Source organism: Saccostrea cucullata, unplaced genomic scaffold (assembly GCF_032062105.1).
Source record: "Saccostrea cucullata isolate Sc308-1 unplaced genomic scaffold, CSIRO_AGI_Scuc_v1 ctg451, whole genome shotgun sequence".
Lineage (NCBI taxonomy): Eukaryota > Metazoa > Mollusca > Bivalvia > Ostreida > Ostreidae > Saccostrea > Saccostrea cuccullata.
Genome location: NW_026930321.1, coordinates 2,897 through 18,568, shown reverse-complemented (window position 1 = coordinate 18,568; position 15,672 = coordinate 2,897). Strand labels below are relative to the sequence as shown.

The 15,672-nt window shown below is 34.2% G+C and overlaps 1 protein-coding gene across 1 annotated transcript; it reads right to left on the bottom strand.

The window, feature by feature from the left end:
* Positions 1 to 4,186: 4,186 nt before the first annotated feature.
* On the bottom strand, positions 4,187 to 15,306 carry LOC134283727 (replication protein A 32 kDa subunit-B-like). The gene is made up of 8 exons (XM_062766201.1): positions 15,197 to 15,306; positions 14,878 to 14,960; positions 10,543 to 10,647; positions 8,804 to 8,917; positions 8,339 to 8,539; positions 7,261 to 7,362; positions 4,948 to 5,042; positions 4,187 to 4,579 (listed from the first exon to the last, which is right to left on the bottom strand). The coding sequence occupies exons 1-8, from the start codon at positions 15,210 to 15,212 to the stop codon at positions 4,498 to 4,500; spliced, it is 798 nt and encodes a 265-aa protein (XP_062622185.1). The 5' UTR covers positions 15,213 to 15,306; the 3' UTR covers positions 4,187 to 4,497.
* Positions 15,307 to 15,672: the final 366 nt, after the last annotated feature.

Here is a 15,672-nt window from a genome sequence, read left to right as displayed (position 1 = left end):
TTAAAGGAATTTCTCAAAATTTCTATTTTTAGTAACCATGGCAACACCGTTCATCGAAATCAAAAACCGATGCACTAGTTTATGTATCTTAGAGTAGTCTACTTGTGTGCCAAGTTATATTGAAATCAGACGGACAGAACGACGGACACCTTACCATCGCATAAGCTCTTCTGGTCTCTGACCAGTAGAGCTAAAAAGGAGAAGCCCATTGATACAAACCGCGCAATTTTTCGTGATGAATTCCTAGTCAACATCAGAGAATAGTGCAGGAAATGATTAAAAATAAACATGATGAATGCTTTAACTATGGAAGGTTAGAGTCTTTCTTTTGACCAACATGTTAAGGAAAGTTTCAAAGGAAGAGGGGGTCAATATTATGAAACAGGAAAAGGTATTTTTGTAAGAGAAGAACTTTAAGTTAGTATGGCAAGTATTTTGATGTTTAAGTTTGATTCTCCTTAACTTAATTGTAGTGAATCTGATCAAAAATGATTTTTAAATTAGTCACCCGAATCTACTCTCAAATTATCACTCAGCAAATATATTTAAAAAATGACCAAGTCATTGAAAGGTCACTGGAACATCCAAGATCGATATGCAGATTCTGGGTATACATTGTCTGTATACGACTATAAGGTCTATATACACACATCTAAATACAAAAAAAAAAAATATATATATTGGTGCAATACAGAAGTTCATGCAAAATTCATGCCACAGATTCTTAATTTAGAGTAAACTGGGATGACAATTTACACTAGTCACACGCGGATCAAAAACGTAAAAAAAAAAAGTGTAGTAGAGAGCAGAAATATATTATAAGCATTTGTTAATATCACTGCCACCGTATCTGCATATCAGTCAAATCTTGGACAGAAACTTTTTCTCAATTTAGAGTCCTCTTAATGCACGCTGTGTTTTGTTTGACCTTCAAAAAAATTCTTATTTGACTATCATATTTGAATTAATTGTGCTGAAAGATTGAAAAGATTATGTTAATTTTTCCTCTGCACGTGTCCAAAAATAAGATTGAATGTGGTCTGGTCCAAAGGGGTGAAAATCAGTTAATAAATTCATTTCCTTAATTTTGACGGTATCTACCCAACGTCTAAAAGCTGGTGACACAGAAAGTTCATTAAAGGGTTCAAAATACACTTTTATCCTTTTCCATTGTGGATAAAGCGTTTTTCTTAAATACTTTAGATTTCGACAGAATATTGACCCCAAGATCATTAAAGACCGGGAAGTTCACATGACATTTTTTTTTTTAAAATAATTTACGAGCATCCATAATTAATAGAAGATGAAAATAATCTCCTGGTTTTATAAATATATTTTTATTAATCTTTGAAATGAATATATTGCCTTATCCCCAGAAGGAAAGTACTTTAATTCTTGCAATTTACAGAAGGCAAATTGCGCACGACATTCTTCCAACTGAAAAAAAACTCAGTACTTCCATCCATTATTTATATTTAATAGTAACCTGGGGAATACACCTTCGTCTCGCACAAATTAAACTTAAAAAACGCACGATAAAGCACACTTAACGGTGTAAATATTTCTTGTATAATAATTCACACTATACCCTTTTCTTCCAGGAATGAATATCAATATTCATGTTGAGAAAGATTCTTTAAGAGAGAAGTAGGGCAAGATCGGAATTAAAGAAAACATGCACAATGGATGCTTTAAAGTTTTGAGACTGGAGTACAGGTGCACATTGGTAGGACGTCTAGCAATACAAAGATATGTCGCATGGCGTGGTTACACGGACTCAGATAGGAGAGTTATGTGACTATCAATAAAATACTCAATAAAATTTAGAAAACAAGAAATACTCGGCAAAAATTAATCTTTGGTTTCTCAGGCAAAATACTTCGTAAATAAATTTTAAAAGACTTAGTTCAATTAATTACATTTATATGCTTTTTTCATATTTAAATTACATGTATTAACAAAGATTTCCCTAAGCTTACTGATAATTTGGACATTCCTGTAGAAATCTTATAGAAAAGTGTGAGAAGGGGAACAACTTCATTTTTTTCTTAGTAACAGATGCAATATATCTTTATCACCTGCATATGGGGTTTGATTTGATACGCAAGAGCATGCTCTTTGTACGAATAAATTCTCTAAAACAAGGCAAGCTATTAACAAACAATTTGATGAAACAAGGGTATCAACAGTCTGCTTTTTGTCACCATTTCACAAGTTCTAAGGTAGATACAATTTCCTTGTCAGAAAATTCAGTTATTTAGTCGAATTCCGACTGACGTTTTCCATACCGATTGTTAATTCAGTCATTGTTTACACACAAAATTTTCTATCTATGGATTTTTCGCTTTCCCTATCATGAAAAGAGGCATAAAATGAATGGAAGACCTGTTTCCATGTGTGATATGACTGAGAAATGCGGCGATGTCTCAGGAAATGGTATCTACCCTCACCTTTATATTAACAGTCACAACGTCAACTAGAAAACTGACCAGTCAGCAAGGGCCCCGCCATGGGGTAGAATTAATAGGGTGCAGCTTACGGAATGATTAAAAAATGTACGAAGAATAAGCAACAGCAACAGCAACTGTATTCTTAAAATTTCAAGATAATTCCTGAATATTCAAAAACCTGAAAATAATATCCTTGTACTTACATTAGGCAGTAAAGAACAACTTAATGTATATTTAAACAATTATGAAGAATTTGTGTTATATAAAATGCCAGCCTTGAATGAATGCAAATATCATGAAGGCTTGACCTTAACTTCAAACAAACAGCAGTTGCAGACAAAGGTTTTCATTAATCTTAAAGTGACAGAATAAAGAAAAGCCTACTTAATTTTCTGCAGCTGGCTAGATAATTAATCCCAAGGGATTAATTGTACCTCTCTCATCATTTTCTTCTAAAGTACAATAAGAACTTTTTCAGTATTAATGATAGAATGGGGTTTTTATACAACTATTCTAAAAATTAATAATATGCTTGAATTAACATAAAGTGAAAAAAGTAAATCAAAAAATGGTTCAAAAAATCTTCTTTAATCTATTTCTTGTTATTAGAATTCAATGAAATCATAACTATTTAACAAATATAAATTATAAAAAATTATAATATTTAAATCCACATTTCAGAGTGTTCATAGCATTCCAAATTGACTTAACTTCAAAACAAACTTCATTTGCAGACAGAGGTGGTAATTCATCTCAATTTGACAGATAAAGATAATGCTCTGGATTTTCTTCAGGAGGAAAGCTAATTAATCTCAAGGGACTCATAGCAGCATTCAGTTTTACAATAGGAACATCTTCAGCAGTTATCTCTCTTTGCCAATGCTTTTGTATATATAAAGTTAAGGAATCTACCCCACCACCCCAGCTCCAAACCAGGGGACATAGAGAACCAAACTTAGCATCAAAATATGTATTTCTGCCTACTGAACCATCATACCAAATTTGTACTTGATAGGGCAACCATAAAAACAGTTGCCCATTCATTCTTATGCATAGTTAAGGAATCTACCCAACCACCCCAGCTCCAAACCAGAAGACATAGAGAACCAAACTTAGCATCAAAATATGTATTTCTGCCTACTGAACTACCATACCAAATTTGATCTTGATTGGGCAACCATAAAAAAAGTTATTAGAAAAAAAAACAGAAAATTTGTGGACGGAAGAGTGACAGACGGACAGACGGACAGACAGACAGACAGACAGACGGACGGACAGAGTGATTACTATAGGGCACCCGCAAATCCTTGCGGGGCCCTAATTAGGGAAAGGTTAAAGGTTTACTATATAACTGCATGTTTTTCAGGGACTTGCTTATCCTCCATAATGGTTCTACAATCCATTTTAATCATGAAAAGAGAAAAGGCATCAGCTGATCTGATACTGGTCATGCAACATTCAGCTAAACAAAATCAATAGACTAGAACTATGTTGAAAGTGGGTAATCCACCATGAATCTTAAAATCTCGGGTGAAGTGCAACATGGGCTGAAAAACACGGAGTATTAAAATAATTGATAAATCATTCTACACATAACCTCAAAAGTGAGAAAAAATCTGTTCAGTATTTAAAACATTATACACTGTCAGATCATAGCTATTTTAAGATCACCTCATATCAACCTATTCATCCTCTATTTGCCGCCTATCTCGTTATTGAAATAAGAAAAAAACATCTACTTTTTCAAGTTTTATTCTGATACAGAAAACAAAATAGCACATTAGTATCTCTTCAAGAAAAGTAACTCTACCAAATCATGACATTCCAGAGATCTTTGTTTCCAGATGGTTTGCTTTTATCTCTATAAGGTATTTAGTATATGAACTATAACATCAGCATACATGTACCTTCTATTTTACAGTAAAACGGTTGTACATTATTTACAGAGCTAATAGTGCACAGCCTATAAATAAGAATCCAGAGACCATATCTGGATCATTAACATTTTTTTTTCAGTTTCTATGGTCCACTAATGAAAATTTACAGCTCAGCTGTCTGTTGCCTTGTAATGGTCTTCATCTATTGTGGAGTAAATGTGACCTTCACTGCTCAAAAATTCTATGGCTTCTCTGTAATAGAATCAACAGAGAAGTAAATTAGTTATCTGATAAAACTTCAGATTTTTTTTTAAATACAAAATACTGTGCCTTACATATATATTGCAGTGCTTAGCAACTTCCTTGAAATGCACTACTTTGAAAAGATAAAACAATGGCCCAGGCCTAATCCATCACCTGAGTATTCTGCAACAACTTTCAAACAATTAAATTTGGTTTGTATTTTAAACCTGAGGCCTTGAAATTCCTAATTTTGAAGAAGTTGGAAATTTTCAAATGTTTACAGACAACGGATAAATACAGATACCAATAATTCACCAGACCTAAAAATATTGGGCAGTCAAAAAATCAATTGTCCATAAAATTTACACACTATTTACCTTACAGATCTTTCAGGAACCCCTCTCAACTGCTTACAGACATTTTCAATACTGGCACCTGCCTCTGTCACATTGCTCTGAATGATGGAGTGGACCTATAATAAGAAGTATAAAAACAATTTTAACAAGAGATGTTTGTAAAACACTTATGCCCCCCTCCCCCAACACTGGAATTTTTCTAAGTCCAAGGGGCATAACTCTGTCAAAAATGGTGCTATCGTACCCAAAACAGAACTTGACCTAGATACATATCTGATAAATCTGTATACTAAATTTCATTTCAGTATGTGCAACCTCTGCAAAGAAAATGAACGGAAACTGCAAATAATTGGAATTTTTACAAGAGGCCCATGGGCCTTATAGGTCACCTGAGCATTATGCAACAACTTTCCAGCTATGGACTTTGATTCAGTTTTAAGCCAGATGCTATGGCATTCACAATTTTGAAAGATGCACCATTGATAATCATAACAATACACTTAGCAGTTGCTTAGCTTGGTTACTTAATACCCATAGGCAGGGTAGGGGAACAAAAAATGCATTTCAACTTATTAGTAATATTCAGCAATAATTAACAGTGCCCTTACCACACATGAACCCCTGATCCTTAGGCCTAGATCCACACACTGCACAACTTTTGAAAAGGCATCCTTGCTTTTCAAAAATATTTGATAAATACCAAGGAGCAGATTTCAAACAATTCATTTATTTTCAGAACATAAGTACAGCCCCCCCCTTTATGGTATCCCTGACCCTAAAGCCTTGAAATTCACAATTCTGGAAGATTAGGGCCCTTGCTCATCATAACCATATAGGTAATTCATCTGCTTCATACCCAGAGACAATTTCAAAGATTTAATGTAATTTTTCACTGCATAATCAATAGAGCCCCGCCCTAACACCAGAACCCCTGACCCTGGGCCATAAAATTCACAATTTTGGAAGAGGCATTCTTGCTTATCATAACTATGTACTTAGTTAGTTTATTTAATACCCAGGAGCAGAGAAAAAGATTTTCAAAGAATTCATGTATTTTCACTAAATAATCTATAGAGCCCCACCCTAACACCAGAACCCCTGACCCTGGGGCCATAAAATTCACAATTTTGGTAGAGGCACTTTTGCTCATCATAACTATGTGCTTAGTTAGTATATTTAATACCCAGGAGCAGAGAAGAAGATTTTCAAAGAAATAATGCATTTTCATTATATACTTATTTAGCCCCACCCTACCACTAGAACCCCTGACCCTGGGGCCATGAATTTCATAATTTTGGTAGAGGACTCATTGCTGATTACAATCATGCAAACAGTTTGACTGCTTAATGTCCAGGAGTAAAGAAGAAGATTTTTAAAGATTGCAGTAATTTTGGTGGTTTTGGCCCCACCCCTCAGGCCCCAGGGGGGCAGGGATCATGAAATTCACAATTTTTGTTCCCCTTCACCCATAGATGCTTTGTGCCAAATTTGGTTGAAATTGGTTCAGTGGTTGCAGAGAAGAAGCTGAAAATGTTCAAATGTTAACGCACGACGGACGATGGACGACGCACGACAACGGACGCAAACAGATAGCAATAGGTCACCTGAGTTTACTCAGGTGACCTAATAAATCCAAGGGGCATAACTCTGTCAAAAATGGCATGATTATAACCAAAACACAACTTGACCTAGATATTCATCTGATATATCTGTATACCAAATTTCATTTCAATATGTGCAACGGTTGTGAAGAAAATAAACGGAAACTTAGTGGAGCGACAGACTGACAGACAGACAGCAGCAAAGCAATATGCCCTCCCTTCTACGAAGGGGGGCATAATAAGGTTAAGTTATCTCCATAATCATGCAGACAGAAATCATCAAAACCCTTGTTTAAATCAATCAGATTATCTGAATTTGGTGCTCAATGAAAATGGAAATCCACATTTACAAAGTCTTATGCTGTTGCAAAAGTATAAAAGTACAATCTAAAGCTATGTTTGCAAATGATTTAAGGTATCTTACAACACTCTATTCACAATAGCTAAGGAATGTCATATAAAGTTAAAGAGGCATAAAAAATTAGACTGGTAGTCCCATGTAAAAAAAAAAAAAAAAAAAAAAAAAAAAAAAAAAAAAAAAAAAAAAAAAAAATTCATCTCTATTTAAGATTCATTCTTCTGTTTTTCAAATCAACCAGATAAAAACTTGGCATATTTTACTGAATCTAATTACGACTCAAAATTATAAAACCTCAAACCTTGTTTCAATCCTGTTTTATTATCATTACATCAGCTTGTGACTGTAAGTGTATCAGTAGAATGTAGCACTGACCTGGTTTTGGACTTGGTTCAATCCACTGACCATACCACTATCCTGATTCTGGTAGATATCTCCTGTGGTTGTTTTGTTCATGGGAGCTCCTGAGGACATGCCCTATACAATACCATACAAATATACAATATCTAGAAGAGACCAATAATAAAATTTATTATTTCCTATGTAGCTTGTAACACAAGCTTTGATTGGTTACAGAGTTGGGTGTAAATTTCTGTGCACACGACTTGAGCTGGGGGTAAATAAAACGTGACGTCACAATGCATAGTTTTTCTGATAAAAAGCAAATGATATGACATCACAATGCATCGTAGTACATAGTAAAACTTATCGTAGGTTGAGACACAGCATGTTTACAAAGAATTTATTTTGGAACATAGGAAATCAATTCGTTATCCAGGTCCAATCAAGGGTGTACGGGGATTTACCCCGAATGTATTCCATACACCTTTCAGTCTCAGGGTGTATGGAATAAAACCTGGGGTAAATCCCCGTACACCCTTGATTGAACCTGGATAAGTAATGATATCTCTACCCTAAAAAAGTATTTGTCTATGTAGTTATTCTACAATAGCCACTTATTACAGCAAAAATTACGTTCTGCTAAGTTCCCTTTAAGAAAATTGAGATGTGTGAAATTTAGACAAATTTCCTATCTTTGAGATAGCCTCCACCTTAAAGGACCCCGTTGAGGTGAGGAATGGTACATACACATCATAGTTTCAGAGATACAATTAGCTTCACATACAATACATTTTTCAAGAGAATCAGGTGGAACTGGGATTACTTTAAAGAGGATACTAAGCTTTTACAAATATCTCTTGTGATAGCAATTTTGGTTCAAGCACTGCAACTCCTTAACCAATCTACTCTAGATTTGATTTATTGACCAAATTGATCCAAAGTTACATTAAAATATTCTTAAGACAAAATCAGCTTTGGTCCCAACAGATGTCCTAGGAGTTCTTATTCATTGCCAATCCTTTTTCTGGACGTTTGACCAAGGAAAGAGAGACAGTGCTCTGGACATACTGATTAAGTTTAAAATTAGTATTTTGTTACATACAAATCTTACATTAGCCATTTGTTTGGACAGTGCCAGATGACTGTGAGTGACCTCTAGCATGTGGTAAGTGACCTCATTCATGTCCATCACTGGTACCATTTTAAAAGCAGTAACATTCCTCTTCCCTCCAAACGATCGTACTGTCCCATAAACCCTCACATACGTGTTCTCTCTCAAGGCCGCAATTCTCTCTGTATCAGGAACACTCTCCTACAATTTTTCGTGGAAATAAAATTCATCAAGTTTCATTTTCAGTAAAATAAAAACAGCCTCCAAATGCATATTTCATGGTGACCTTTACACTTTCAGTGCCTAGGGGCCCATAATATTTATCTCTTAGAAGTAATCCAGAAAACAGAAGCTTTCATCTAAACTTAAAAGGTACATGTATTGCCCAAATAGAATGGTATGTGAAGAAGACTTCAGAGTAAAACATCCCTTCTTAAAAGGGCTTAGGAATATATTTCCACTTACATCATTATCAACAAACTGTTTGACTTCCAGTGGTGGTCCTGTCATGTCATCCACCTCATAATCTATCCTTGTTGGCGACTCTTTCACAGCAATAATTAAACCAACAATGGTTATCTGTAAAGCAGATATAAAGCTTTTACATCTTGAATGAGATTACAAGAAAACTTCTCTTTAATAAGAACAAGAGGCCCATGGGCCTTATAGGTCACCTGAGCATTATTCAACAACTTTCCAGTGATTGAAGTTGATCCATGTTTTAAGCCAGATGCTATAGCATTTACAATTTGGTCATCATAACTATACACTTAGCAGTTCCTTAGTTTGGTTACTTTATACCCATAGACAGGGTAGGAGAACAAAAAATGCATTTCAAGTAATATTCAGCAATAATCAGTAGTGCCGCTACCACACATGAACCCTTGACTCTTAGGCCTAGATCCACACATTGCACTATTTTTGGAAAGACATCCTTGCTTTTCAAAAATATTTGATTAATACCAAGGAGCACATTTCAAACAATTCATTCATTTTCAGTATATAAGTACAGCCCCCCCCCCCTCTATGGTACAACTGACCCTGGGGGCCTTGAAATTTACAATTCTTGAAGATTAGGGATTGCTCATAACTATATAGGTAGTTCATCTGCTTAAAACCTAGGAACAAAGAAGAAAATATTCAAAGAATTAATGTTTTTTCACTATACATGTATAATCAATACAGCCCCGCCCTAACACCAGAATCCCTGGCCCTGGGGCCATAAAATTCACAATTTTGGTGGTAGAGGCACTCTTGCTCATCATAACTATGTACTTAGTTAGTTTATATGAAACCTAGGAGCAGAGAAGAAGATTTTCAAAGAATTCATGTATTTTCACTATATAATCAAAAGAGCCCCACCCTAATACCAGAACCCCTGACCCTGGGGCCATAAAATTCACAATTTTGGAAGAGGCACTCTTGCTCATCATAACTATGTACTTAGTTAGTTTATTTAATACCCAGGAGCAGAGAAAAAGATTTTCAAAAAATTCATGTATTTTCACTATATTATCAATAGAGCCCCACCCTAAAACCAGAACCCCTGACCCTGGGGCCATAAAATTCACAATTTTGGTAGAGGCACTCTTGCTCATCATAACTATGTACTTAGTTAGTTTATTTCATATTCAGGAGCAGAGAAGAAGATTTTCAAAGAAATAATGCATTTTCACTATATACTTATTTAGCCCTGCCCTAGCACAAGAACCCCTGACCCCAGGGCCATGAATTTCACAATTTTGATAAAGGAATCAATGCTGATTACAATCATACAAACAGTTTGACTGCTTGATGTCCAGGAGTAAAGAAGAAGATTTTTAAAGATTGCATTAATTTTTTTGGTTTTTGTCCCACCCCCAGGCCCCAGGGGGGCAGGGATCATGAAATTCACAATTTTTGTTCCCCTTCACCCATAGATGCTTTGTGCCAAATTTGGTTGAAATTGGTTCAGTGGTTGCAGAGAAGAAGCTGAAAATGTTCAAAAGTTTACGACCGATTGACGACGAACGACGTACGACGAACGACGTACGACGACGGACAAAAACAGATAGCAATAGGTCACCTGAGTGACTCAGGTGACCTAAAAATATCCACTTTCCATTTTAAACATTTGATATAAAATCTCTAGTTACTAAATTTACTTGTACAGTAAATTTTCAGTTGTGTTTTAAGCACATATGATCTCCTTCTAAGTAATATACCTGAGCTAATTCAATGTCTCCGGAGTAAAATTTGTCGTCATTCTGTGATGCGCTGAGAATTTCAGCAGTTGTGCAAGGAAGTATGTTCTGTGCCCTGTTACGACTCTGAAAAAGCAACAAAATCCAAAATATGTATATATAATTACAGACCTGTTTACCCATATCCTTGTCTCTCAGTATTTTTTAATTTTCCATGAGATTTGGCATTTGCCAGTAAGATTTCATTTTCCATCGATTTTACATATATTTATGGTGAACAACTGCTTTTCTGATTACTAAAACATAATTTAATAATAGGGTCTTTGTCATTTTATACCACAGCGCCTTGGCAACCCGACATCACTTCTGTGTTTGAAATCTTTCTCTCTTTTAGCAATTAAAAATCGTGAAAGAAGGATATGGACTGAGACTGATCAAAATGAAAACAAATTGCTAAATTCCAAACACATGTATTTCCGATTTCCGTATTTTCATAATAGCAAAACGTGAGACATATCTTGGACTAAAAATCCGTAAAAAATACGGCGAAATCATAAGAGTAAACAGGTCTGTAATTATACAAAGCATTCCATGTCAACAAGAAAATAAACACTTTAAACGTTGAAATAAATCATCATACTTTTTATTAATATGCAAACAACATGCATTTAATCATAATCATATATGCTGTATGTATGAGATGGCTCTAGCTCCTAGGATTAACACTTCAAGGCTATTCTCTACGATGTAAATTTATCACACACCATTCACAATACATGTATTGTGAAATCACTAATTTTCATGGGTTTTAATTTTCTTTGTTTTAGAAGTATGGAGAGACCCACAAATTCAAAACTAACATGACCTGTTAAATTTCATATGCATTACTACTAAACATTTTCCAACCACAAAATAAAATCCCAACAAACCATTAATGAAACCACTATTTTGTCCCACAATAAAATAGATTTTTAAGTATTTGAATACTTATTCTGGGTGACGATATCTTTATTAGGTCTTTCCACCTTTCTGTGGAAAGACCTCTTGAAATGCTTCTGTTTTTTATTTTATTTCTCACCTTATGTTTTGACACCTTAAGACTTATCGAAAAACTTTATAGTTCATGATACTGGACATATAAAGTTATTCCGAAAAATGACCCCCCATGATTTAACTTAAACCCATTATGCAGTTATTGCCCCTTTCACCGTAAAGCTTGTTATCGCTACTCCTCCGAAACCGTAAACATAGAGATGCAGAACCTTCACTAGCGTCTTCAACTAATTTAGGAGACTTTTCAATCTATTCATTGCAAAAGTTTTCTTTCACCCCTTCAATGAGTAACTGCCCCTGAAAGTTTATAAATTTTATAAAAAACAAAAAATTTTCAAAACGAGGAGTCGTAGAGACATGAAACCAACTGCATTAGTTTCATTGACCTTTGGCCTTTAAATTCATTTCAAGGTCAAAGGTCAAGGTCATTCCAAATATGAGGAATAAATTTCTTTTAATAGCTCCTGTATCCTTAAACATATAATATTTATCTTCTGTCTGTAATATGCACTCTTCATACTCTTTCGAAGATTCCATTCTTGTCCCCTAAGATTGACCCTTTTAAAAGCTATTGCCCCTTGTGTGAAAAACCTTGTTATCGCTACTCCTCCGAAACCATAGACACTATAAACACCAAATCTTCACTAATGTCTTAAGGGTCTTCAGGCCAAACTTCATTGTATCAGTGCGAAAGGATCTGATGACTCCTTATATGAATTATTGCCCTTTAACATCTTTGTACTTACTATTAAACCTTATTACTTGAAAAGTATAAGTCGTAGAGGCATGGGGTCAATTGCATTGTGACCCTTGACCTTTGACCTTGAAGATTTTTTCAAGGTCAAAGGTCAAGGTCACTTCATTTTTTTTTTTAATTTTCATTTTTTCTTTATTTATCTTTTTAAGACAAATTTTGTTTTCTTATTCATGGAATTTAATTTTAAGGAGTCAGATATAACACAGAATTGTAATTCAAAGAAGGTGGAAAGACCTCTTATTGTTCTTTGAACAATAAGTCTCCTAGTTTTTGTATAGCATTGTTTCAAAACAAAAGCTTTTCATCTCACTTTTCTCTGTTTCCTTTCACATCTGTTATTAAATGAATTGGCCTCTATGGAAAAATATGCTAATACAGTAGAACCCCGTTATTACGATGTTCACTTTGTAACGGTAAAATATCGTAATACCGAGGGCAACGTAATAAAAGTTCCCAATAAAATCCAGTAAAACATCGTATAGAAAACGTGTGATTGTATTAGGGGGTGTATTTTTCTCCTATCTCCTTTTTATGCTCAAATTCTTAACCAATATGCTATATACACCTAATTCATTGATTACTTATCTTTAAAAATTATTTCCATGATGCTATTTCTTCATTTTCCATCAAAGTAAAAGCAAAGAGCACATTTTTTTAATAGAAACTTCGACAATCTTCTTTTAATTGCCGCAATTTTCTGTAACATATACTTTCACTTTCGTTTCTGTCCAGATAATGCGTTCGTGAAAATTTCAATGTCTTCGTAGTCATAGTCATTTCTATATAAACAACAACCAAAATTCTGATTATTTTATTCTCTTTGTATTCAATTAAAAGTCATTTCTAAATAAACAGCAACATTTTTTTTATTCAAATAAAAAGGTCAAAGTAAATAGACAAGCAATCTGTCAAAATATTTTTTTTTTTAATTACTGAACAGAGGTCAATTAGCAGTTCAGCAATTATCGATTTGTATTTCTGCTGACAACTGAGAGGTAGTCCAAGCCACAAACCAAGCTGTTAAAACGTTTGTAGTGGAGTTCAAATTTTGTCCTTATTATGTTTGATACCCAAGCTGTTAATTCACGCAGTTTATTTGCAAACGAAATTACACATTATGTGTACCTGTGTACAGCATACATGCATAATATTAAATATAACCTTTTATTTATTAAATTAATTTATTAAACTTAGTATGAAATAAAGAATAAAATAATTTTTAAAAAGATTACAGCGATAGATAAGAAGCTAGATTTATGAATTAACTTTAATTGTTTAACAATGGCTTTGGCACGTCTCCAAATCTGCTAGGCTCACTGGAACAGTCCAGGTGGTGCAATCAAGCGTCACTAATCCCCTAACTGCCCTGTAAGTTAACACTCTCTAAAAGCACAGGTGTTTCCAATGTTTATTTAGCGTCTCATTAAGTGTCTACCAGCAATCAACACTGAATAAACACGCAGTGAAAAAAATTTTTGACAGAATTTTTACATCGTAATACTGAGACCTGGCGTTTTTGGACAACGTAATAAACGGTTCTTTTTTGTATAGATTTGTTAAGAAATGGTTTTGTGCTTTGAATTTACAACGTAATAAGCGTTCTATCGTATAAAACCATCACCGTAATAGCGAGTCTCTACTGTACTGATCTTTTCTCCTACCAAGTTAACAGTTTTAAAAACATCATAATGTAAACACAGGGGCTTGTGTAGAGAAAATAAATCAGTTTAAAAAATTAGTACCTCGGAGAGAAAAATACACAAGGGAGGACGCCATTTTGGATACCACCTCGCTTCATCAGCTATTTTCTCGCTTAAATTGTTAAACTAGACATACGAGCCAGTTCATATCCCTTAATTAATGTTTTTTCTTGATGACCTTACTTGCAGTTTTAATCTTTCTTTGTTTACATTTACAGTCTTGGTCAATTTATCGCGTAAACATCCAAAATCGACAACTCCTTGGCTTCTGAGAAAACGAAAGTATGACACGTGACTTAGAGAATATTTCGTACTACCCCAGATTCAGTCCAAATTCAACAAATTTTAGAAAAAAGTGAAACCAAAATACTTTAACACAGAAGAGCAAAGAAATAAAATAACAGTCATTGATAAAATGAAAGCATCTGAGTTTACCAATAAAATATTCAAATATGTCAGTTTGGGTACGACTATTACCTTTACTGTAATAGTAAAATCCTGAGACAAACCGAGCGACACTACGTCACGTGTCACACTTTCGTTTTCTCAGAAGCCAAGGAGTTGTCGATTTTGGATGTTTACGCAATAAATTGACCAAGACTGTAAATGTAAACAAAGAAAGATTAAAACTGCAAGTAAGGTCATCAAGAAAAAACATTAATTAAGGGATGTGAACTGGCTCTTATGTCTAGTTTAACAATTTAAGCGAGAAAATAGCTGATGAAGCAAGGTGGTATCCAAAATGGCGTCCTCCCTTGTGTATTTTTCTCTCCGAGGTACTAATTTTTTAAACTGATTTATTTTCTCTACACAAGCCCCTGTGACGTAAACATTGAGGATTCTTACCTTCCTGTCTCCCTGTGTACCTTGTGGTGTTCCAAATCCTCCTGGGGACGAAAATCCACCTTGCCCTTGATCTTGACTGTAACCTGTTTAAAGATATTAGGGTCATCTTTAAAATTTATTTATACGAATGTCATCGAATGACCGCTTTGACAAGTAGTTAAATTTATACTCATTCATTTTATCATTTCAGGTCTAAAACTAAATATGTCGAGGAACTTCGGGTTTTCCTCTTGAATAGACCAAGACAACTGGCTTCTTCTAATTAAATTAAAAGTCATACAAAATAAATATTTATTCAACAAAAGATTAATATCCATACCTCCCTGATTCCACATTTCTCAACCGTTCCAATGTTTTGCTGTTTTGTTGAAGATGGCGCGAAATGCTCGATAGAGTGTAATCTTCGAACAAATTCCGTATATGATTCCGGTATGTCAAATTTATATCATTCTATTAAAAAAATAATTTATTAATTTCCATTTTTAATCAGATTTCTTTTCAACGCTTTCAAGCTTTGCAATTAAATCCAGACATATTCATCATACTTTTATTTCATTTTGAAAATAATTTCCACTTTGAGATAAACCTTTTTTTAATATTTTTAAAAGGAACGTAGTTAAATAGATATTTTTGTGCGAACAATTTTAAATATAATCATTTTTTTTGTAACTGAAATTTTACAATCAACGTTTACCAAAGTTTTTGGTCTTAGTCGTAGGTCCTTTTGTAAAACCGACTTTTATCCTTAGTGTTATTCTTAGGACTGGACAAGGAAATATTTTTTTCATAGGAACG

Coding starts and splice junctions, on each gene's coding strand:
- LOC134283727 (XM_062766201.1), bottom strand. Junction 10,648..14,877: donor GTACACAGGGAGACAGGAAG/GTAAGAATCCTC, acceptor TTGCTTTTTCAG/AGTCGTAACAGGGCACAGAA. Junction 5,043..7,260: donor TGAACCAAGTCCAAAACCAG/GTCAGTGCTACA, acceptor TTCTTATTATAG/GTCCACTCCATCATTCAGAG.